This window comes from Lupinus angustifolius, chromosome LG15 (genome assembly GCF_001865875.1).
Source record: "Lupinus angustifolius cultivar Tanjil chromosome LG15, LupAngTanjil_v1.0, whole genome shotgun sequence".
NCBI classification, from domain to species: domain Eukaryota; kingdom Viridiplantae; phylum Streptophyta; class Magnoliopsida; order Fabales; family Fabaceae; genus Lupinus; species Lupinus angustifolius.
In genome coordinates this window covers 3,614,935-3,641,261 of record NC_032023.1, presented here as the reverse complement: position 1 = coordinate 3,641,261, position 26,327 = coordinate 3,614,935, and the positions used below count along the sequence as shown (strand labels likewise).

Sequence of the window (26,327 nt, the reverse complement as noted above, 5' to 3'; positions counted from 1 at the left end):
CTGTTGCCAAGATGACAACCATTCACACTCTTATTACTATTGCATCTGTTCATCAATGGCATATCTCTCAAATGGATGTCAAAAATGCTTGTCTAAATTGTGATCTTCATGAAGAAATATATATGGTTCCTCCTCCTGGAGTTTCTCATAATCCAGGGGAAGTATGCAAGCTACAAAAATCTCTCTATGGGCTCAAACAAGCTCCTCACGCTTGGTTTGAGAAATTCTCTATTGTGATAACTTCTCTTGGCTTCTCTTCAAGTCCACATGATTCCGCTTTATTTGTCAGAAATACTCCTCATGGTTGCATTATCACCTCTTTATATGTCGATGATATGATCATTACTGGTGATGATGTTGATGAGATTACAAAGTTGAAGACGCAACTAGAAGAACAATTTGAGATGAAGGATTTAGGTACTCTTAGATATTTCTTGGGAATTGAAGTAGCCTCATCTCCTAGGGGTTATCTTCTTTCCCAATCGAAATATATTGCTGATATTCTTCACCTGGTTAGTCTCTCTGACACTAAAGTTGTTGACAATCCTCTTGAGACTAATGCTAGATATGCATCTTCTGATGGTGTTCCTCTCTCTGAACCTACTCTATACCGCACTCTTGTTGGTAGTTTGGTGTATCTGACCATTACCAGACCCGATATTGCTTATGCAGTGCACATTGTTCGCAAGTTTGTGAGTTCTCCTTGTTCATTGGTCAGCTGTTCTTCGGATCCTTCGTTATCTTCGAGGTACTCAGTTTCAGAGTCTTCTTTTCTCTTCAACTTCTTCCTTGACATTGTCTGCTTATTCAGATGCTGATTGGGTTGGGGATCCTACTGATCGCAAGTCTACTACAGGTTTCTGTATCTTTCTAGGAGATTCTCTCATATCTTGGAAGAGTAAGAAGCAGGATGTTATTTCTCGCTCTTCTACAGAGGCTGAGTATCGTGCTATGGCAACCACCACTGCTGAAATAGTTTGGTTGCGTTGGTTACTTGCTTCTTTGGGTGTTGATCAACCTGAACCCACTCCCATGTACTGTGACAATAAGAGTGCTATTCAAATCGCTCATAACTCTGTCTTTCATGAGCGTACTAAACACATTGAGATTGATTGTCACTTCACACGTCACCACTTCCAACATGGCACCATCACCTTACCCTTCATTTCTTCTTCGTTGCAGATTGCTGATTTGTTTACCAAACCTCATTCTACTCAACGTTTTCGTTTCTTGACTAACAAACTCTCGATGCTTTCGATTAACGCATCTTGAGTTTGAGGGGGAATGTTAAATGTATTTTAGTTATTAGTAAAGGGTAGTCTTGTCTTTTCTATTTTCCTAGCTTCCTATATGTATTGGCCCTTTGGCCTTATCTCCATCATTAATTCCATTTGCATTTCTCCTCTCCCTTCTCTCTTCTTCTTCTCCTCTCCCTTCTCTCTTCCTTCCTATGCAGCTGATCTAACATCTATAGCTTCACATTTGGTATCACAAGCTTTACTACAAGATCAAAAATTTGTTCTCTATTCCACTGCAAAGAATGACACAATCCACTAATTTTTTTGCAACAAACTTACTTGTTCTTGATGGACCGAATTGGGTAAGATGGTGTATTCAAATGAAAGTGATCTTTGGCTACCAAGATGTGGCTGAAATTGTTGAAGATGGGTTTTCAATTCTGGAAGAGGGAGCTACTGAAATTGAGAAGAATGATTACAAGCAAAGTAAAAGAAGAGATTGCAAGGCATTATGTCTTATTCATAAGCTGTTGATAATGCACATTTTGAGAAAATGGCAGGTTCTACAACTTTGAAGGAAGCTTTGGGTGTTGATCAACCTGAACCCACTCCCATGTACTGTGACAATAAGAGTGCTATTCAAATCGCTCATAACTCTGTCTTTCATGAGCGTACTAAACACATTGAGATTGATTGTCACTTCACACGTCACCACTTCCAACATGGCACCATCACCTTACCCTTCATTTCTTCTTCGTTGCAGATTGCTGATTTGTTTACCAAACCTCATTCTACTCAACGTTTTCGTTTCTTGACTAACAAACTCTCGATGCTTTCGATTAACGCATCTTGAGTTTGAGGGGGAATGTTAAATGTATTTTAGTTATTAGTAAAGGGTAGTCTTGTCTTTTGTATTTTCCTAGCTTCCTATATGTATTGGCCCTTTGGCCTTATCTCATTAATCAATTCCATATTGCATTCCTCTCCCTTCTCTCTTCTTCTTCTCCTCTCCCTTCTCTCTTCCTATGCAGCTGATCTAACGGTCTCCATGTAAAAACCTTTGGACAAAATTTAAACTCACTTTGAGCCTTATTTTCTAATTCTCCCTTTGACTGGTTATTTGTCTAGATTCTGAATTGGATTGAGTAGAAATTTTTAAGAGATGTTTCTTGCATAGATGGCATCACATACAATATAATAAGAAGGGTGAGAAAAACTTCTTCTTCGTATCTTATTCAAAAGGCTGAACAATATATAAATAGGTAAATAAAAAAGAAACAATTAATTTGTAACTCTTATAATTGACTACGAATCTATACAAACCATCAACCACTACAAAATTTAAAAAAGACATGGTCATATTCCATAAATGTTAGGATTTCTATCCAACAAAAACAATAACATGAAAAGCCTCTAATAATAATTTAAAAAATTGAAACATTTTTAGTTCAACATTAAGAACGATTGGAATTGATTGATGTAACTCTCTAAAAAAGGATTAGTTGCAAAAAAATAATAATTACATATACTTATATATTTTTGGAAATGTTGTAAGTCATTTCATATGTTGTTCAATATAAGTTTATTCAATATTTTGATAATTTTACTTATTATTGTATCATAATTAATATAGAATTGGGTTTGCCATTGACGAATAAAATATGAGATCATTCAATGTTTATTAAGAAAATGACTAAAAACTAAAAAAAAAATCTTAACTTGAAGTCTGAAATGAGTAATAATAATAAATGAGCAAAAGTAAAAAATATATGACATCTCTTTACAATTTTCACATAAACTTTTTTAAAACGCTAGTATAAATTACATTGTATAATTAAATTATTTTTATAAATAATGAATATATATTTCTACCCTAGCACTTAGCTTGAAATTCTTATTTTCGTTTAAATTTTCATGTACAGATTTCACTTATTTTCATTCATAAATAATGATTTTCATTGTTTTCCACATTTCTCTTTTATACACTTTTCAAGCATTTCAAATTTCTCTAGAAGCTAGAACTTAGAATGAAGAAATATATATATATAAAACGTATATGATGCCATGTTATGCTACAATTTTTTTTTCTTCATAATTTAGAAAAATACAATAAAGAAATGACATGTGTATATATAATTGGATATGTTGGGCATTAAAGCATTAGAGGCTAAAATAATGCCACACCTTTAACCAGACTTCAAAACCCTTATGAAGTAATGGATGAAGATATCCATCCATGAAGCCTTTGGTAGCAAAGCAATCTTTATCCAAATTTAACATTCATATTTCTGCACCCACATTTCATTACCATCTCTCTTCTCTCTAAAATATGCTTCTCACCTATTCCAATTCAGGTTAGTAAACTAATTCCATTTACGAGTTGAGTTTTAGATAGAAAATGATATACCAGAGTGTATTCTATGGCTCTGAAGCCTTTGCTTTTCATTCTTTCTCCGACAAAACTCAACTCGGATATAGACCATACACACGTTCTCCCTCTGCATCTCAAATTATTATTATGATTATTATTTGTGACAACTTTTAATGGGTTCTTTCAGCACTGATGACTTTATCCATTCCTAATGCAATGGGAATTAGTACTATGAATGCAAGGGATTCTTTTTCGTTGAACCCCAACTTGTTATCATCTCTTACTTCATTTCATTCTTTTCAGGTATATGCCAAATCCAACTTCTTTATATTCCCCTCAAAAAAATTATTTATTTATTTATTTATTTATTCATCTGAGTTTGTATGTTAAAATCATCTTTGCTTGTTTTACCATGTAATTCCATCATAGACAGTAAGATTAAGAGATTTGTTCTTTTCTGTTAAAAATTGGTGATGGTAATGGTAATGGCTGTTGCCAAAACTTGAGCACTGAGTTCTGCTGTGTGTGTAATTTCATGGTAGCTTTTGGTAGAAATGAATAGAACACATGGTTTCTGTTTTGTGTTTTGGTGGAATCAAAGAGAATAGATTGGAACAACTTGTTCTATCTTGTGTTCTTTTTAGTTCTATCCATGCACCAAACGTTGTATCCAGTGTGTTGGGAAGTAAGTCTCACATCGATGGTCTCATTCTCGTTGCCAATTGGTTTTGAGATAGAACCTTAACATGGTATCAGGGCCATAGCCCAACTTCTTTTCAGTTGTCATGAGCCAAAAGATGTTCTTTAATCATGAGTCAAAGGCAATCCTTCACCTAGTCTGGCAAGCTTCTGTGAATGGGGCATGTTAGAAGTAAGTCCCACATCGTCTGCCTCGTTCTCCTATGCAATGTTTAAATATTTGTTGGGCTATTCCTCTTGTTGTCAATTGGTTTTGAGATAGAACCTTAACATCAAAACTTTGGTATTAGTCCAAAAAACTTAACTCTTAAAATTTCTTATGTATGCTAATTTGTTTTTCATCCTTTTTTAGGAATATAGTGGCAGTACTTTTAGACTTCCTGTGAAGATTAGAATTCCTCCAAAGAAGTTTTGTCACCGTGCATTGACCATCAGGAATGAAGTGCCACAAAATGCTGATTTTCCTCGGTATTATTCAAAAAAAGAGAAGAAGCCTTTTCCAACGCCCATCGTAGAGTTGCGACGAGCAGCTAGAGAGAGGCTAAAGAGAATGAAAGATACGCCGAGAAAACCAATGTCAGCACCAAGGAATGGGTTGCTAGTGAAGAGCCTTATACCAACTGCTTATAATGTGTATAATGCAAGGATTACTTTGATTAACAATCTGAAGAAGCTGCTCAAAGTAGTGCCCGTGCATGCTTGTGGGTAATTATATTCCTTTCTATCATCTACCATACTTTTGGCCACTGTGGAGCTTATTATGTGAAATCTTTAGAAACCATATATCTTCAGTATTATGTGTTCTTATTCTGATTGAGGAATTTTGGTATTACAGACCACTGTTGTTTTCTAGCCTTATAATATGTTCTAGCTTCTTATATGGTTTTATTAACAATTTGTTTGAAGTGATGTGTTAATCACAACAATTATACCACTCCACATTCTTAGCTTGTAGCTGTATCGTTGCTACTTGTTAGTGTGACTGGAACCTAAATCAGATATTGCCAATGGCACCTATAATTTGGCATTATGGTCAGCAATTGATAGTTTCTAATGTTGCATCTTCAAAAAAGCAAAGGTTTTGCATCCTTAGACCTTTGCAAGTCACACATTATGGTTTAACTATTTTACCCCTGTGAAAGGGAAGGTATAATACATAGATTACAAGATGTTGGTCTAGTGGTGTAAGGCCCTGCTAGATCCCAGGATGATCAAAAGGTCAAGTGTTCGATTCCTAAGAGCGACACTTGTTAGAAGGGACAGTCACACACCCCGAAAGGGATTAGTTCCTTACCCAAAAAATGTGAGGGGAAACCCTTGGTAGTACCCAAAAAAAGTTCCCCTTTCATGGTAAGTCATGTATGCTTCCAGAGCTGCAAGACTTAGTTGGTTCGGCTGACACAGTGACAATATAGGACCTTGTATCAGTTGACTATGTTATCGAAGATTGAAATTTAAATGTATTCTCTTACATTTTGAGCTTCAAGCATCCATTTATGTGTGTTTTCAACTTGCACATGCAATGCATTAAGGACAAACTCCAGCTACCTTACAAATTTGTATTATTGAATGTGATTACCCAACGTGAGTGGTTTTTCTTGCCAGCATATTCCCACGTACCTGACAAATTCTAGATCCACCTATAAAGTTTTTCTCTCCATTTAATTCTGTTCATTATTCTTAGATATACATGTGATTTAGTGTCTCCTACAAAATAGTCTAATTTAATGTAAGGCATCTAAAAATCGACTTACTAATGCAGATGGTGCAGTGAAATCCACGTAGGACCTGTTGGACATCCATTCAAGTCGTGTAAAGGTGCACATTCCAACATTCGCAATAGCCTCCACGAATGGACTAATGCATATGTTGAAGACATATTAATACCAATTGAAGCCTATCACCTCTTTGATCGTCTTGGAAAGCGGATTCCTCATGAACAAAGGTTCTCTATCCCTAGAATCCCAGCAGTGGTTGAGCTGTGCATACAAGCTGGTGTTGAAATTCCAGAATTACCGACAAAAAGGAGAAGAAAGCCTATAATCTATATTGGGAGGAAGGAATTCATTGATGCTGATGAAAGTGAACTACCAGATGAAGTCCCAGAGGAGCCTAAGAAACCATTACTAGCTGAAATACCAGATTCAGAAATTGTAGCTCCATTGAACAATGAAGAAACAGTCCGCATTGCCGAGGAAACACTCCAAGCGTGGGAGCGAATGAGGAGAGGCGCTAAGAGACTAATGAGAATGTACAGAGTGAGGGTCTGTGGGTATTGCCCTGAAATTCATGTCGGTTCCTCGGGGCACAAGGCTCAAAATTGTGGAGCTCACAAACACCAACAACGTAACGGGCAGCATGGTTGGCAGTCTGCTGTTCTAGATGACTTGATCCCGCCGAGATTTGTGTGGCATGTTCCTGATGTAAATGGACCACCCCTGCAACGAGAGCTAAGGAGTTTTTACGGGCAGGCACCTGCTGTAGTTGAAATGTGCATTCAGGCCGGTGCTGCTTTACCAGAAGAATATAAATCAACCATGCGGCTGGATGTCGGGATCCCTTCAACTCTGAAAGAAGCTGAGATGGTAGTTTGAGATTAAATAAATGCTCTTTCTTGTAAACAAACCTCAAGCTTTGATTATGGTGTAAATTGCATGTATTGTGTAGGATGTCTAACTGAATGTTAAGAGAGTTCTTCCAGAATTGGAATAGTTTCTTCTTGTTTGGTGCTATCTTCTGCATAAGCAATCTGATTCCAGCTTCTATGCAATTTTCTTCAAAAGGGAAGGGGAACTTTTGAATGCTTGCTAGACATTGGAAAATTAATTATTGATGCCATGGATAACTTATTTATAACTATTTATAAACTATGAAGATTGAGAAGACAAGTATTTTTATTATAATGCATTAAAAGCCATATATGTTATATGAGTATGGTATGACTTGGAATTTGTATGTACTATAATTTACAAAGAAGGAAAGTCTAAAATTTATGCTAGATAGTTCTTCTGGAAAAGTCAGTTTAGGGTGTAAGACAAATAGTGTCACTGAAATTACTGTTATTAGCTTTAAACCATCAAGGTATCTTTTTGAGGATAGGTAAGAAATTTTCAATGAGCAAGAAGTGCAAAACTAGAGGACAGTAATACAAAGCTGATCTTGCTTTTTTTCTTTTGATAATGAATCATTTGTGGTTTTTCACTTATTTTTTTACATGCAGAATGGTACTGTTTTCACATGCAGAGAATAGTTTTTAAACATTGAACACTGAATTGTTCGAGTTAAAAGTTAAAAAATGAATTAATATTTTTCTTTATTTTCATTATGAGTTGCAAAGGTTGACAGTGGTGTATATACTAAAAATGGAGAACCAGTGATGGAAATAAGGGGTGGTTGCCCCCTCCTATAAAAATAGCTCCTATAATAAACGAATATAATGTACAATTTTTTAATATAATTGTAAGAAAGAATTCAAGGATCAGATCTTTTCAAGTAAAATTATGAATTGTGGCTATCAAGCAAGTCACTTGAAATCATGATTTCTTTTGCTAGAGTAAAGTTATATACAATTATTCTCCCTATATCCCACTAGATCAGAGTATGGTAGTCCTGTATATCTGCATAGTGAGTTGATTTTGTATGTTATTATATCATATTGTCATGTTTCTTTGTAGAAAATAAAATATATACTGATATAAGAAGATAAATTATCTCTCTCAACTATTAAAATCATGATATGTGTCTTATTTAATTATTTTCTACAAAAATATTTCTAAAACAAAACAAAATAGTGTATCATACTGTTGGGAACAAGGGAGCAATCAAATAGTAAACAAGTATAGAGAAAAGAGAATAACACAAGGATTTGGTAACGAAATTCGACCAATTGTGCCTACGTCCCCGAGAGCGTTGAGAGGCTACCACTATGTATTATTAGAGAATTAAGATTAGTGTTTGACTATTCTTCTCTTTGTTATATTAGGTTTACATAACATAAATATATAGCTCTCTACCTCAATCCATTTACATCAGCCCAAACTCATAACTTGTATTGTTGATATCTAGAGATATGAGTCATTGCACAACAATCTCCACCTTGACGAATATCATCAATCTCCATCTTCCACCATTGGGTTGGGGGCGCTCCAAAGTCTAGCATTAGTGAATGTTCAACAAGCTCAGGCAGTGCCTGAACTTTTCCACAGTAACCGGCTTGGTTAACATATCAGCTGCATTTTTTGAAGTGTGAACCTTCTGCAACAGTATCTGCCAACAAGTTACCAACTCTCTGATCTTGTGAAATCTCACATCAATATGGTTGGTCTTAGCATGATACACCTGGTTCTTTGTAAGAAGATAGCACTCTAACTGAAAATGCAGCGGAACTCCACCTTGCTCAATGCCTAACTCATTTACCAACCCCATAAGCCACAAGGTTTCCTTAGAAGCTTCACCAACTGCCATGTACTCTACTTCAGTTGTGGACATATCAACAACAAATTGAATTGATAATCTCCACATAATTGGTCTACCTACAAGGGTGAAGACAAACCCTATTGTGGACCTTCTATCATCCAAGTCTCCTTCAAATATGATGTCGATATCTGTAGTCCCCTTCAAATATCTGAAAATCCATTTGACTGCTTCCAAATGCTGTTTTCCTAGTTTCAACAAGTACTTGCATACTCGACTAACTGCTTGCGCCAAGTCCGGTCTAGTACAAACCATAGCATACATCAAGCAACTCACTACACTAGCATATAGAACCTTTGACATGTACTGTCTTTAGACACCGATCTAGGGAAAGCTTGAAGTGATTTACCAATGGAGTGCTCATTACTTTAGCATTATTCATATCAAATCTCTCTAAGATCTTTTCAACATAGCTTTGTTGGGAGAGCCATAACTTTCTAGCTTTCATATCCCTATGAATCTCCATCCCAAGAATCATCCTAGCAGCCCCTAAATCTTACATGTCAAACTTCTTACCTATCATGACTTTCAACTCATTGATATCACTCAAATGATTAGCAATAATCAACATATCATCAATATAGAGTAACAGAAAAATAAAAGAACCATCATCAAGACTTCTCACATAAACACAACAATCATACTCACAACGTTTGTAACCAAACTTCAACGTATAAGTGTCAAACTGCTTGTACCACTGTCTGGGAGACTGCTTCAACCCATATAGAGACTTCTTCAACTTGGAAACCAAGTGACTCTATCCAGCTACACTAAATGTTTGAAATTTCCTGATGATTGATGAAATACCAATCCTAGGATCTTGAATCTCATGATTCTCACATATATAAAACAAGGATACAATGTCATACATGTATCCATGTTCTTTGATCTACTACTTTGATATACCTTTTGAGATAGAGTTTTGGTATGATGGTCTTCCTCAACCAAATCCTGAATTCCCTTTGGGACGTTCATTTTCTCTATGATGGGGAGAGGTGAAAACTATTTGTGATTTGGTGTATTAGGGATCATAACCGTTCCTTATGTGTTAACTTATAGGGTTCTCATTATCCCTTATATGCAAATTGTTTGGGTATCCACTCATTAAGTCATATTTGTTATCAATTTCAGAAGTCTTATAGGTTGTTAGTAATTAGATCACTTGTTTTGTAACCCCAAAATAAATAGCTGACATAATTTGCATTTTATGTGAATAATGATCAGCCCAAAGGAAGATTACTATTTGACCCAAATTACAAACATACTTATAACAATAAATACATGATAATCATATGGCTTTCCGCGAGAATAGTAAGTCAGTCCAAAGAAAGACTTATTATTTTACAGAATTGATTATCAATGTTTGATTACTACATTGAGTGTACCACTTACAAGTTAATATTTTTGTCCAAAGACTGGATATTAATGTTGTGCTAGGTAACTCGTGATGTGCCCTACCATCATTTGAATTTAAGTATGAAAGTGGAATGTGACTTTAATTGCAAGAATGCTTGCAATTTGTTTTGTTCTTTTACTAGTGCTGCAAATATTTCTACTCAAATTAAGAACATCTCATTACTGAATGGGACAAACTTTAAGGTCTATAAGGAAGCCATAGAAATTATTCTCGGCTGTATGGATTTAGATTTGACACTTCAAGTGGAGAAATTCATTTCTATTCTATAAATCCTTGACGAGGTTAAAATTAAGAAATTGAAACACTCTAACCGAATATGTCTAATAATCATGAAACGCTCTATTCCAGAAGCGTTTCGGGGCTCTATTTCCAAGGGTCAGAGTAAAGAATTTCCTTAAAGAAATAGAACCATACTTTGTCAAAAATGAAAAGGTGGAGACGAGTAGTTTTTGGCTAAACTCATATTCATTAAGTATAAACGCAAAGAGAACATAATGGGGTATATTATGGAGATGTCTAATGTCGCATTAAAACTCAAGTCACTTGAGTTAGAGCTTAGTGATGACTTGCTCGTGCACTTGGTTTTGATCTCACTTCCTGCACACTTTTGACCATTCAAAGTTAGCTATAACACTCAGAAGGATAAATGGTCTCTCAATGAGTTTATATCTCATTGTGTGCAAGAGAAAGAGAGAGTGCAGAGAGGTAAGATTCAAAGTGTTCATTTGACTATGACCTGTCAGAATAAGAAAAGAAAGAATAATAAGGATGTTGTGAAAGAGCTATTTGTGTTTTTCCTCAAAGAATGTGGAATTGTTCTACAATACACTATGTCAGGCAAACTTTGCATGAAGGGTGTTGTTGAGCGATGAATTAAACTCTTAAGGATATAGTGAGAAATATGGTTAGTCATTCTTCCTTACCAGAGTCTCTTTGAGTTGAAAAATATTTGTTATTTGGTGTATTGGGGACCATAATTGTTCCTTATGTGTTAGCTTATAGGGTTCCTATTATCCCCTATAGGCCAACTGTTTGGGTATCCATTCATTAAGATCATATTTGTTATCAATTTCAGAAGTCTTATAGGTTGTGAGTAATTAGACCACTTATTTTGTAACCCCAAAGTAAATAGCCGATATAATTGTATTAAATATATGATGTCTACCTTAATTAGAAATTATGAATTTCTAACACTAAACTCTTCTGGTTGTGCCATGTAAATTTTCTCCTCTAATTCACCATGGAGAAAAACAGTCTTCACATCCATTTATTCTAAGGGCATATTTCGGCTGGCTACTAAACACTGCCCTGATAGAAGTGTGTCTCACCACTGGGAAGAAAATCTTATTGTAGTCGATCCTCTTCTGATGTGAATACTCTTTTGCTATAAGACGATCCTTGAACTTTCCCCCTTCTTTTTCTGATACTGATGGCTTCCTCTTGTACATCTACTTGCGCCCAACTGCACGCTTGTCTAGGGGCAATGAGACAAGCTCCCAAGTTCGGTTCTTTTGTAGAGACTTCATCTCCTCCATCATGGCACCCATCCATTGTTCTTTCTCTTTGCTGTTTATAGCCTCTTGAAAGCTACATGAATCTCCTGAACTGATATGGAGAGCAACTGAAGCTATATCATCAAAGCTGTATCTCTTTGGAGGTTTGATATGACGCTTATCCATGTCTCTAGTAAGTAGATACTCCTGCACACCTAAACTCTCTGCCTGAGAATCATCATGTTCTTGACTTGAACTAGTGCATGGTTCCTTGCCTTTATTTACTTCAATTGTTTCATTGCTCACTGAAATCATATTGATGCCAAAGTCTCTCCATTTGGCATGGGCACCTCTGTCAAAATTGACTTGTTTCAACATGAAATCTTCATCAAACACTACATCTCTACTCAACACCACCTTTCTGGAAACTGGATCCCAGAACTTTAACTCTTTCACACCTTTGGTATATCCAATAAAGATACACCTCATTGACTTGGAATCAAGTTTAGATTGTTCATCACTAGGTACATATGCATAAGCAGGACAACCAAATATGTGTAACATATTATAATTGACTGGGTTACTTGTCCATACTTCTTCTGCAACTTTACTATCCAATGAAGCACGTGGTGATCTATTGATGACAGAACATGCCATACTAAGTGCCTCTGCCCAAAATCCTTTAGAAAGTCCAGCATTCAGTCTCATACATTTGGCCCTCTCTGTAAGAGTTCTATTCATCCTCTCTACACCACCATTCTTCTGAGGAGTCTTTCTCACTGAAAAGTGCCTCTGAATACCATGTTCCTCATAGAATTTCTGAAACTGTGAGTCTTTTTACTCCATACCATTGTCTGACCTCAGGTGTTTGATTTTTCTACCAGTCTGGTTCTTTACCTCTGCCTTTCAAACCTTGAATTTGGCAAAGACTTTTGACTTATGCTTTGGAAAATATACCCAGACCTTGCGAGAAAAATCGTCAACGAAGGTAAAAAGATACCTAGAACCTCCTAGGGATGCTTCCTGAGTGGGTCCCCACACATCATCAGTGTGGACACAATCTAGAATACCCCGAGTCCTGTTGGTCAGCCTTGAAACTAACTCGTGTCTGTTTCCCAAGCACACAATACTTGCACAAATCTAGTTTGCATTTTCTGAGTCCCCTCAAAAGTTCTCTTTTGCATAGTTCTTTTCATGTCACACATACTAATATGACCCAAACGCATGTACCATAATTTTGTAGCACCATGGTCTGAATCTAATGAAATTTTTTCAGCCACTCTAGCAACTCCACCTACAACTGTTCTCCCTAACAGCTTGTAAGTGTTCTCATCAGTCATCTTACCCTTCATCACAGTCAGAGCACCTTTATATACTCAAAGAATATCATTGTCTTCATCAGCTCTATAGTTAAATCCTTTGGCCTGCAATGTCCCAAAAGAAATCAAATTCTTTTTCAAATCTGGTATTTCCCTAACCTCACATAACGTCTTTACTACACCATCATCTATCACAATTCTAATTTCTCCCATGCCAATAATTCCACATGCTTTATTATTTCTAGGATACACGAAACCAAAATTGTCTGTCTTGTATATGGTGAACCGTTCTCTATTTGGTGTCATACGGTGGGAACAACTAGTGTCAAGTATTCACTCATCTACACTATGATTTGATGATACAAATAGTAAATCAACTTCAATATTGTAACCAGAGTTATCTTTATGTGCAACATTTGCAGATGTACATAACTCCAGCTTTTCCCATCGGCTTGCTAGGACTCCATTCATTAGGACAATCCTCTTTGTAATGTCCAATCTGTTTGCACTTATATCACTCTACTAGTGTTTTGCCCTTGGAATTTGGTCTTTTCCCTTTGGCAGGACCTCCTCTTCCTTGTCTCCTTCCATGCGCTTGACTCCCTTTCACATACAGACCATCACTCTGAGACCCTTCACCTACATTCTGTCAAGTGCAGATGTAATCTCATCCAATTTGATTGCGTCTTTCCCATACGTCAATGTTGTCACCAAGTGTTCATAGGAATTTGACAAAGAACACAATAATATTATTGTTTTGTCATCATCATCAACTTTCACATCAAATTTCTGCAAGTCATTGATCACTTGATTAAAATTGTTGAGATGTTGCAAATCAGCACCTTCCTACATATTCAGGTCATAGAGTCTCTGTTTCAAATACAACTTATTTGTTAGAGACTTGAACATGAACCGCTTCTCTAATGCCTCTCATACCTCTGTTGGTGACGTCATATCCATAACATGATACATGACCTCATTTGATAGACAGAGTCGTATGGTTCTTGCAGCCTTCTCCTTCAACTCTTCCCAATCTAGTTGATCCAAACCATCTGATTTATTCTCACGCAGCACCTTTGATATATCTTGTTGAGCCAACACATCCTTAACCCTCCTTTGCCACAATCCGAAATTACATGTTCCATCAAACTTCCCCACCTCGAATTTGGCACCTGGATTAAGAGCGCTCTAATACCAATTGTTAGGAACAAACGATCAATCAAATAGTAAAAGAGTATAGAGAAAAGAGAATAACACAAGGATTTGGTAACGAAGTTCAACCAATTGTGCCTACGTCTCTGGGAGCGTTGAGAGGCTATCACTATGTATTATTAGAGAATTAGGATTAGTGTTTGACTATTCTTCTCCTTGTTACATTATGTTTACTTAACATAAATATATAGCCATCTACCCCAACCTATTATTCTCCTTGCCACATTATGTTTATAGGTAGCTTAATGGTAGCGACTTAGTGGCACGCCTAGTATATTCATGGGTCTGGGAGATCACATGTCAGAACTGGAGTATTACAAAATATGTTTATGTTGATCTCTCCTCTTTAATAAAGTAAGCTCATTTTTCTAGGCCTTATCATGATTTAGATTATGATATGTTTTTTGGTATTATCAATATGTTTCTCGCCTTTGGCAAGGAGTCTGGCTCCTCTCCGTTACTGGAGAGGGCAGTGCATATGTATGATTATGACACATGGTAATAATAAAAATTCAATGGTTCATATTTTTTCTTTTTTATAAATTAATAATTTTGAAAAACTGCTTCTCTCACATTCTCAGTACTGGAGAGTCCAGTACTTGAGAGGAATCCATTTCTTGGGTAAGACATTAATCTCTTTTAGCTGTGTAATTGTTCTTCCAACAAGTGTCGCTCACAAAAATTCAACCATATTATTAATGAAACATACCAAATGCTTGCTTTTTCATGTTGATGATGTGTGTGATTTATGATGAAGATGTCTTTTGGATGAACAAATTTTAGGATTGAGATCTTGATTCACCTTTAATAAATGCGTTAATTGTTAGCAAATGTTATGGACATTTGGCTTTGGTCAATTAAGGATTCTATGTTTGAAAATATACAAATAATGCATTAAAAAAGCATATGTTTAACTATCAATGTATGAAATCATTAATTTCCAATAAAAAGTTTATATATTTGATAATCTAACCGATTCAACAAGTGCATTGCACTCACTAATTAGATTGTAGTAGTTTTTTTCATACAACTTGTTGTTCTATCCAAATTTTTAAAGTCCAACCAATCGTAAAAAAATATTAAATAATAATAAGATTTTGTGGACACACTAAAATTAATTCCTATGAGATGTAAACATAATCCAGAATGTCTGTGAGGTGTAACATAATCCACAATTAGTGACATGTTAACATAGGCAAGAATGTCTTTAGATGTCTTTCTATGGGTAATATGGTCTTTCTCAATGCAAATTCCAATTTCTTTTTTGAAAATATTTTTTTATTTTAGTAAAAATGCAAAATCCAATTAATCATTCTATTTAAAATAAACTATTAGATGCATGGAAAATGAGTGTCACTGCACACTTCCTATTTCATCCCTGATTGTTAATTTTTAATGAAAATGAGTGATGAATAAATGATCTATCAACTGAATATAAATATTTATATTAATAATATATGAGTGTAAATATATAAATCAATAATGTAAAGATTTATGTATATACACTTTATTATCTACATTTATTTAGATTGCTTTTTTGCAAAGTCAACCATAATTAATTATCAATATTGAATGATGCAATGATATATTGTTAATGTATACATCTTTTTTCTCATAATGTATATGTATAACACTTATAAATAACATTATATAACCTATATATGTATAACACTTATAAATAACTAGCGTGTTGACATGCACTACCGTGCCTGTCAACCCGCTTTCCTATTGTTTGTAATGCATATTTTACCTATTAAGTTGTATTATATATTGTAATTTGCAGTTGAATATATATTCGTTTGAGGTAATTGTTCAATCTTAAAGAAAAGATACATATACAATTGTGTTCATCAAGAATAGAGTCTTGATATCTTCACTTAATTTTATTTTCTAGCGTGTTGATAGGTACTACTGTGTCTGTCAATCCGCTTTCATATTGTTTGTAACGTGTAGTCTGATGTTTTAAATGTCAAATATTCACATACTTTTTACTCAATGACATACATTGTGATCAAAGCAATATATTTCACGCATTCCTATTTTTTAATTTAATGGATATACATTGTGACCAATGCAATAGATTTACTCAATAGATTTTAATTAATTAGATAAAAAAATCACTTTTGTATGTAGAATACACATTATAAACGATAGAAAATTGGGTTGACAGACCCGGTAGTGCCTGTTAACACGCTAGAAAATAAAATTAAGTGAAGATATGAAGACTCTATTCTTGATGAACACAATTGTATATGTATCCTTTCTTTAAGATTGAACAATTACCTCAAACAAATATATATTCAACTGCAAATTATAATATATAATATAACTTAATATGTAGAATACACATTACAAACAATAGGAAAACGAGTTGATAGACACGGTAGTGTCTGTCAACACGCTAGTAAAGATAAAATTAGAAGTTATAAAATTTCACTTAATTTTATTTTCTAGCGTGTTGACAGGTACTACTGTGTCTATCAATCCGCTTTCATATTGTTTGTAATGTGTTTATTTTAGAAGTTATAAAATATGAAATAAATGTTTAGGAGTATAAGTATATATAAAGATGAAAATATAACTTATACAATAAAATTAGAAGTTATAAAATATGAAATAGGAAAACCCAAAATAACTTCATGAAAGTTAGGTTAGGTTTTTCCTTTATTAAGTAATAATATAGATATAGATATGCAACTTATAGTTAATATATTTGAGGTGATTATATAGGATTATATGGTTTTTTAAATTAAAAATTTGAAGGCAAAATATGAATATATAAATTATGTCATGGTGGTGGTTACACCATATTTTGACTTTTTATATAGTATAGATAACATTATATAACCTATATATGTATAACACTTATAAATAATAACATTATATAACGTATATATGCTAGTGTGTAAAATTTATACGATTATAAATAGAAAATGAATGATGAATTACGAGTATAACCAAACATTTTACTCTATTTTTTCCCAGGTTATCATAATTCATATTCTTCGCATTGGGAGAAAGAATCATAACACTGTTTTGTCTACAAACATATTCGAAAAGGAAAATGTTAGCGACGATTATTAGGTACAATTCCCACGATACTAGAAATTTCATCTTTATCCAATAACAACACTTTTCTCTACCCTTTTCTTTTATCATTGATCCCTTCAAAATCCAAACTCTTCTTCTTTCTTCACTGCCAATGGCGTCAATAGTTTCTCTAACTCCTCACTTTTCAAACCCACTTCATCATCCCAAAAATCTTTCCCCTTTATCAATTTCTCTCTGTAAGTCTATGTTTCCCTCTTCATTTTTTTCTATTGGGTGCTCAAAAAGTCAATCAAGTTTTAAACTTTTTGTCTTCAATTTTACAGTTGTTAATTATTGGGGTTTTTCATTTTTGGGGTTTATATAGTGCATAGTATAAATTACATGTGAGAGTTATCAATTAGCATTTTGTATATTATGTCTTTTATCATCTTTCTTATGATTATGATTTAAACTTATGAATCAACATGTTTAATATCCGATCATCATTAATTTAGTTTATTATTAAATCAAATATCAAGAACCAAAATATGAATTTAGTATATTATATCAAGAGGATGAGCTCGATGCAGTGGTAAAGTTGCTTATCTTGCGACTTATAGGTCATGGTTTCAAATCCTGGAAAAGTTGTTGTTTCGCTTATGAGGGTAAGACTGCGTACATAGAACCTCTCCAGATGGGAGCCTCGTCCACCTTGGGGTCCTTTATGTTAATTTCGTAAATGAGTTGAATTTAGCAGAGTGAGGCCTAGCTTAGGAACTGATATCATTCAAGTTAGCAATTTATTGCATTGAGTGTGATCTTTCAATTTACAGTAAAAGAGATGTTTGTCATTTTCATTCCGGGGCTCATATAGTGCAGACTATAAATTAGGTTGTGCAGTTTTGGATTAGTTTTTGTAAAATTATGTTTTTATTTGCTTTCTTACATTGATGAATGTTAGCAACACAGTCTTCAGCACATTTTGTTAATGTGTAGAAATCATGTGAGACACACAAAATCACATTGCTCAACTCTCTATTTAGTGGTACCTCGTGTATTCCACCAATAACAAAGTGTGTTTTATAAAGCTTGTTGAAAAGAGGTCATTGCTATTTGCTAGCATTTCTCTTCTTACCTTTATAGTCCGAAAGCTTATGTGATTGTCTTTGCTTCATTTATCTGTATATATAGCTCCTCAAGGTAGCTTGCTACGCATCACCAGAAATCACACAAATGCATCACGGCTATCTATTCGTCTCAGAGACGAGTTTTGTAGACCTCATTACAGTTACAAATTGTATGTTCAAAATAAATTCCCCAGAGATATAGTTGTGAGATCTGAACTTGCTGCAACTGGGGCTGCAGGAGATGGTTATGCATTATCTGGTTTGTACTGAAGTCCTTTTCGGTTGAATTTCCTGTATTATATTAAAACTGTAATACCAATTCATCATTCATTGATATTCGATTAAATTACAGAACTGAAAATTGGGTCACAAGTCAGGGGCGTATGTTTTTATACTGTTACTGCCATTAATGCCTTGTTCCTTTTCGTATTGATGCTGGTTGGACATCCACTTGTGCTTCTGTTTGATCGTCACCGAAGAAAATTCCATCATTTTGTTGCTAAAGTCTGGGCAGCATTGACTGTCGCTCCATTTTTCAACATCAAGGTTGAGGGATTGGAGAACCTTCCACCTCCAGATACTCCTGCAGTGTATGTTTCCAATCATCAGAGTTTTCTAGACATATACACTCTTCTTACTCTCGGGAGAACCTTTAAATTCATAAGCAAGACCGGGATATTCCTCTATCCAGTAATTGGGTGGGCAATGTTTCTTTTGGGCGCCATTCCTTTAAAGCGCATGGACAAACGAAGCCAGCTGGTATTCTTTTCACTATTATTGCCGCAGTTAATTTTAACTAGTTCTTCTTGATTAGTTGTCAACGTTTTATGTAAAACTATTCCCCCTTTTGAATTTGAAGATACGAATAACTTTCAAATAACGTTTTTGTTTGCTTCTTCACATATAGGATTGTCTTAAACGATGCATGGATCTTATCAAGAAAGGAGCCTCTGTTTTTTTCTTTCCAGAGGGAACACGCAGTAAAGATGGAAAGCTAGGCATTTTCAAGGCGAGTTTATGTCAGAATTCTTGTAATCATTTACATTGTTAGAGATAATCATGAATCATGATTTGAGTAGCAAATAACTGTCATTTATGACTAGTTATACGTATTTTAGGAAACAAAATTAAAATAATAAAGAACACATAACCTTGGATGCAAGTAGGAAAATTATTTTCATCCCCTTCTTGACAAACCGATAGTGAGGTGTTTTATAAACTTGTAATCAATAGTCTAAATACTCAATACACCTATTTATATTATAGAGTAAATTACACTGGCACCCCTGAATTTTAGTGAAATCACACAGACCACTTCTCTATTTTTTGCACCTACAAAAAAACCCCTAATATTTAAACATACATTACACTGACTACCCCTGTATGACAAATAAGTATGATCTTTTAAACAAAAAGGGATGATAAGTGTAATTAAGTTAAACAAAATATATATATTATGGAGACATGTCCAAATAGTATACAAGTCAATACATTTTCATTATTTTTGGTTCAATATAAGATGCATAAATAATTCTAAGAACATATTTAAATCATTCTTATACTGTACTCTAACGAACAGAAAATAATGAAAATGTATTGACTCGAATGTATTTATTCTTGTTTCCAAAATATACCATATTTTGTTTAACTTAATTACATTTATCACACTTTTTGTTAAAAAAAATTACACTGATTTCTCATAGAGGGGTAGTCACTGTAAGATATGTATAAAAATTAGGAGTTTTTTGTAGGTGTAAATAATGAAGAGGTGGTTTGTGTAATTTCACTAAAACTCGGAGGTGCCAGTCTAATTTACTCTATATTATAATCAATCCATCTAGGTCAAGTACTAACAATTGTGTAGTGTAGTACAACCTATACAATTGTAACCCAATAGCACTACTAACATATCAAGATTCCGATTGCGAATTCTAATATTATAACACTCCCCCTAAGCTACGTTTTACCATGTTCTCAGCTTGTTACAAATATGACTAAGAAAATAACATGAAGCTAAACTTTGCTGGAGAGAACACAAACGAATGAGGCATCCAACCGGATATGATTGCCTGAGAGACAACAAAATAGACACTGCACTAGAGAGTTGATACGGAAGAAGACTTTACCAATGGTGCACAGTCGAAAATTATAGATTAAGTGGTGAAGAACCGAGATTAATTGATTGATGACTAAGAAGTGCTGGTGATGAGCTAATATACACTGGAAACGTGAACAGAGCCACTATTCTTGGCTGGGAAGGTGTCTAACATGCATGCATGATTAGGTGCCACAAACTAAGATTGTAGTGGCCGGAGTTGGTGCAATAAGGAGAGTCACAGGGAAAACACTGGAGAGGGGGGTAGAACAACTGGAGTTCCAGAATTTCAAGAACCTGGTTATGATGTCACTGAGGGTGTGGTGTTTCCTTGATGCCACATTGAAATTATGGTGGAAGGATGCAGTAGGGAAAGAGAGAATAAATTTACCGATAATGAGATTGTTTTAATCAATAGTCTAATACACATTTTATAATACCCAGAATAATTCCAGACAGTTTACTGGTTTAGCAAGAGATTTTCTATCAGGCAACACATTACAAAGAGAGTACTATTAAAATAATATGATAAAAAAGTTAGGATTTTATAGTGGGATACTGGGAGTAATAGAGGGTGAGCCTCAGCGCAATGATAACGATACTCCCTTGTGACTTCAATGCCTGGAATGTCTCTCCGTTTGAGGAAGTAAGGCTGCACTCATTTACCCTCCCCATTTCTCACTAGATGGGGGTCTTGTGCACTAGGCTGCCCTATAATGGGAGTAATACCTGTCCCTGGTAGAATCAGAAGATTGGATATGTCAATTAGGTTGGCTTTTCCCTAATATTTGTGTTATGTGCATGAACAATTCTGAATCAATCATTCATCTGTTTTAATGTTGTCCTTGCTAATTTTGTGTGCAATAGACTGTTCAGTATTGTTGAGGAAGAGTGAATTTATCCGAATTCTCTAGAGACCTTTTTGACAATAATATTTAAAGGGTTTAGAAGAAGTAAAGAGGTCAAAATTTCTGTGGAACTGTGCAATATTTGCTATTCTTTGGTGCATACGGTTGGAGAGGTGCCCAGACATTTTAAGATGTTTTAGTGTCTTTAGCATTGTTGTGAGATAGAATAAGGTTTTTGGCTTCTATTTGGTGCTCAGGTGGTCTGTTTAAAGGGGTTGTAGCTTCTGATTTACATAAGGATTGGGCTGCAATCGGTCATTGTTATTCTTGATTTTTGATTTGCTGTTTCTTTGTAATTTTCTGTTTTCGTAGTTTACTGGTGCAGGACATCTTAACCTCATCTGTACCTTTTTCTTAATGAATTTCTTTGACCATAAAAAATGGACTGTATTTATTATGAAGCCTCCTGTGGAGGGGAGGAATGACTTTAGAGGGAAATTGAGTCATAGGAATTTTGTATGTGGCTATTTTGACAAGGCCTGAATTTTGTTTTATAATATATGCATAATATACTTGATGCAGTTTAAGTACTAGTGTAGTGCAACTTGTACGTTAGTCGATTGTTAGGAACTGAGAAATACTGATGGTATTAAGGTAGAAAAATGGAGCTCGGCTGCTTACCGCAGAGGAAAGTCCTCATAGAACAATTAGATTAATAATACTCAAAATGAAGCATATTCTTATACTGTACTCTAACGAACAGAAAATAATGAAAATGTATTGACTCGAATGTATTTATTCTTGTTTCCAAAATATACCATATTTTGTTTAACTTAATTACATTTATCACACTTTTTGTTAAAAAAAATTACACTGATTTCTCATAGAGGGGTAGTCACTGTAAGATATGTATAAAAATTAGGAGTTTTTTGTAGGTGTAAATAATGAAGAGGTGGTTTGTGTAATTTCACTAAAACTCGGAGGTGCCAGTCTAATTTACTCTATATTATAATCAATCCATCTAGGTCAAGTACTAACAATTGTGTAGTGTAGTACAACCTATACAATTGTAACCCAATAGCACTACTAACATATCAAGATTCCGATTGCGAATTCTAATATTATAACACTCCCCCTAAGCTACGTTTTACCATGTTCTCAGCTTGTTACAAATATGACTAAGAAAATAACATGAAGCTAAACTTTGCTGGAGAGAACACAAACGAATGAGGCATCCAACCGGATATGATTGCCTGAGAGACAACAAAATAGACACTGCACTAGAGAGTTGATACGGAAGAAGACTTTACCAATGGTGCACAGTCGAAAATTATAGATTAAGTGGTGAAGAACCGAGATTAATTGATTGATGACTAAGAAGTGCTGGTGATGAGCTAATATACACTGGAAACGTGAACAGAGCCACTATTCTTGGCTGGGAAGGTGTCTAACATGCATGCATGATTAGGTGCCACAAACTAAGATTGTAGTGGCCGGAGTTGGTGCAATAAGGAGAGTCACAGGGAAAACACTGGAGAGGGGGGTAGAACAACTGGAGTTCCAGAATTTCAAGAACCTGGTTATGATGTCACTGAGGGTGTGGTGTTTCCTTGATGCCACATTGAAATTATGGTGGAAGGATGCAGTAGGGAAAGAGAGAATAAATTTACCGATAATGAGATTGTTTTAATCAATAGTCTAATACACATTTTATAATACCCAGAATAATTCCAGACAGTTTACTGGTTTAGCAAGAGATTTTCTATCAGGCAACACATTACAAAGAGAGTACTATTAAAATAATATGATAAAAAAGTTAGGATTTTATAGTGGGATACTGGGAGTAATAGAGGGTGAGCCTCAGCGCAATGATAACGATACTCCCTTGTGACTTCAATGCCTGGAATGTCTCTCCGTTTGAGGAAGTAAGGCTGCACTCATTTACCCTCCCCATTTCTCACTAGATGGGGGTCTTGTGCACTAGGCTGCCCTATAATGGGAGTAATACCTGTCCCTGGTAGAATCAGAAGATTGGATATGTCAATTAGGTTGGCTTTTCCCTAATATTTGTGTTATGTGCATGAACAATTCTGAATCAATCATTCATCTGTTTTAATGTTGTCCTTGCTAATTTTGTGTGCAATAGACTGTTCAGTATTGTTGAGGAAGAGTGAATTTATCCGAATTCTCTAGAGACCTTTTTGACAATAATATTTAAAGGGTTTAGAAGAAGTAAAGAGGTCAAAATTTCTGTGGAACTGTGCAATATTTGCTATTCTTTGGTGCATACGGTTGGAGAGGTGCCCAGACATTTTAAGATGTTTTAGTGTCTTTAGCATTGTTGTGAGATAGAATAAGGTTTTTGGCTTCTATTTGGTGCTCAGGTGGTCTGTTTAAAGGGGTTGTAGCTTCTGATTTACATAAGGATTGGGCTGCAATCGGTCATTGTTATTCTTGATTTTTGATTTGCTGTTTCTTTGTAATTTTCTGTTTTCGTAGTTTACTGGTGCAGGACATCTTAACCTCATCTGTACCTTTTTCTTAATGAATTTCTTTGACCATAAAAAATGGACTGTATTTATTATGAAGCCTCCTGTGGAGGGGAGGAATGACTTTAGAGGGAAATTGAGTCATAGGAATTTTGTATGTGGCTATTTTGACAAGGCCTGAATTTTGTTTTATAATATATGCATAATATACTTGATGCAGTTTAAGTACTAGTGTAGTGCAACTTGTACGTTAGTCGATTGTTAGGAACTGAGAAATACTGATGGTATTAAGGTAGAAAAATGGAGCTCGGCTGCTTACCGCAGAGGAAAGTCCTCATAGAACAATTAGATTAATAATACTCAAAATGAAGCATAGGCTAAACTCCGAATTTATGTTTTTTTACATTGGGCTTGAGGTCTGTTTTTTTCCTTTCTGTCTCCACATAGGAATGACATGCTTGTGACCGAGGTACTTAGTTCACACAGATGTAGGGAGCATGATCAAGGTGACATATTTGCTTTATAATAGCAGGTTTTCCTGTTATTCCTTTGTCTCTTAGAAATAGAACCTAGCCTCCAGGTTGTGATAATTAAATTGAAATGTTGAATATGTTTGTGTGATAAAAGTAACATATTGGCATATTCAAATCGAGAGACCGATATCTCTTGCACAAGTTCTATTATTTTGGACCCTTTTGTTTACTGTTCTGCTTGTTGTATAATATCTGCTGTCCCAGTTTTCATGTCATTGAACTAACTCTAACTTTTATGTTATTTTTCCTTGGGGGATTTGCAGAAGGGTGCTTTCAGTGTTGCCGCGAAGATGAATGCACCGGTGGTTCCTATTACCCTCATTGGAACTGGCCAAATCATGCCTGCAGGAAAGGAGGGTATCGTGAACTTCGGTTCAGTGAAAGTTGTTATACATAAGCCTATCGATGGAAATGATGCCAACATGTTATGCAACGAAGCTAGTAAGACAATAGCAAGTGCTCTGATTCAAACCTGAGAAATGTTCTGCAAAATAATTCTTCTAATTTCCATTACATGATGAGACTCAAAACCCATGTGCCTTGAAGTCAATAGGGAAGGTATGAATCAAATACCTATATTTTGCATGTTTAGGGACCATTAGTACCCCTATGAAGCTCGGATACGACATGAAAATGATACGTCACAGATACGAGGATACGAGAATTTTGTTTTAAAATTCTGAGGTTGAGTAGCTGTACAGAATTATGTGGGTTTGAGCAAAATGAGCATAAGAATATGCAAAGTAGAATGAATTTGTAGATGTAAGTGGATGATGTTAATACTTGATACTTGTTTTAGGCTTTTATTAGGAAAATGCTACTTATGAAATCATTTACACTGTGCACGTTTTTGCAAGAGAATGTTGAATAAGTATTATAATATCTATAGTTATGTTAGCCATGTATAACCAATCTTAAGCCAAATTTGACTAAAAACTTCGCAGTTTTTTAATATGATTCATCAGCTAGTTGTTAATGCTATATATATATGTGAATGTGTTTTGAAGTATATCATTCACTAAAAAGGAATATTCTCTAAGATGTTGTAAAACTAATGCTGCTAAAGCTAAGTGTAGGACTAATATAGTGATGCATAGTTCCAAAGGGATTCAAGGTTATTGTGATTTTCAAAAGATTAATACTCACTAATTTCTAGAAGATGATTACTTTAACAATTTATTGTTAGCATAAAATCATAGTAATGTGAATTTGATGTATTAAATTTAAATGGTTAGGAGACTCCATTTTGTTTTATAGTCGGAGACACTTATGTTAAATGGAAGAATGTTATAGTGTACGATGCATTTATCTAGTAGTGTTTAAATAGGATAAATGTATGTGATCATATCTCATAAGGAAAGAAATTGTTTCCCATGTCGAGTCTATGACAAGTAATAAGACAAATAATCTTAGTTTTGCATTAAAACTTAAATGTTGTAATTTCAAATATCAATAGTCATTGGGTTAGATTGTTAATCGTGAAATCTTTGACTTTACTGGTTGTTAACTTTACTGAGTTCACGAGTCAAACCAATTTGCCAATACTAATTAGGGGTGGCAATGTGGGTCGGCCTAGCCCGCTTTTGGCCCGCCAAAATAAGGGCTGACCCAGCCCGGCCCATATTATTAAAAGGGCTCAAAATACCAGCCCGACCCATATTTTGCAGGGCTGACAGATTGACGGGCTGTCCCGTTTTCTCCCTCCAAAATGTAAATAATTAAAGCTTTAGACAAAAAATAATCAACAAACTTGATAAATGTCTTTTAAAACAAAAAATCACAAACATAAGTCTACAATATTACAATAACAACATAACATCTTAGCTTAAAACTTGTAAATTCTAAAGAAGAAACCAACATAATCTTAAACTTTTAGACTATTAGTTCACAATTAAACTTCACAATTAACAATGGCCCGCCGGGCCAGCCCGGCCTGGCCCTCCTTGGCCCATCTAAAAGATGGGCTACTAAAACGGGCTGAAT

General features: G+C 34.9%; 2 protein-coding genes and 1 pseudogene across 4 annotated transcripts in view; all 3 read left to right on the top strand.

Annotated features, from left to right (window-relative positions):
* LOC109328157 (APO protein 2, chloroplastic) overlaps window positions 1–7,033 on the top strand; it is a 16,957-nt gene extending 9,924 nt beyond the window's left edge. Inside the window, exons 1-4 of one of the 2 annotated variants that reach the window (XM_019561473.1) lie at window positions 3,493–3,592; window positions 3,797–3,912; window positions 4,661–5,013; window positions 6,071–7,033. In XM_019561473.1, coding sequence (XP_019417018.1) covers window positions 3,568–3,592; window positions 3,797–3,912; window positions 4,661–5,013; window positions 6,071–6,902 — 1,326 coding nt within the window. In that variant the 5' untranslated portion in view covers window positions 3,493–3,567 and the 3' untranslated portion in view covers window positions 6,903–7,033. Of the gene's footprint in view, window positions 1–3,492; window positions 3,593–3,796; window positions 3,913–4,660; window positions 5,014–6,070 lie in introns of those variants that run through there. The other variant, XM_019561474.1, reaches the window with a different exon arrangement.
* On the top strand, window positions 123–1,324 carry LOC109327645 (annotated as a pseudogene).
* Window positions 17,230–25,200, top strand: LOC109328158 (1-acyl-sn-glycerol-3-phosphate acyltransferase 1, chloroplastic-like). 2 transcript variants are annotated; one of them, XM_019561476.1, is made up of 6 exons: window positions 17,230–17,363; window positions 17,395–17,509; window positions 18,444–18,638; window positions 18,732–19,138; window positions 19,287–19,388; window positions 24,608–25,200. In XM_019561476.1, the coding sequence occupies exons 2-6, from the start codon at window positions 17,425–17,427 to the stop codon at window positions 24,818–24,820; spliced, it is 1,002 nt and encodes a 333-aa protein (XP_019417021.1). In that variant the 5' UTR covers window positions 17,230–17,363; window positions 17,395–17,424; the 3' UTR covers window positions 24,821–25,200. The 2 variants fall into 2 exon arrangements, with proteins under 2 accessions (XP_019417021.1, XP_019417020.1); XM_019561475.1 differs by having other exon boundaries at window positions 17,230–17,509.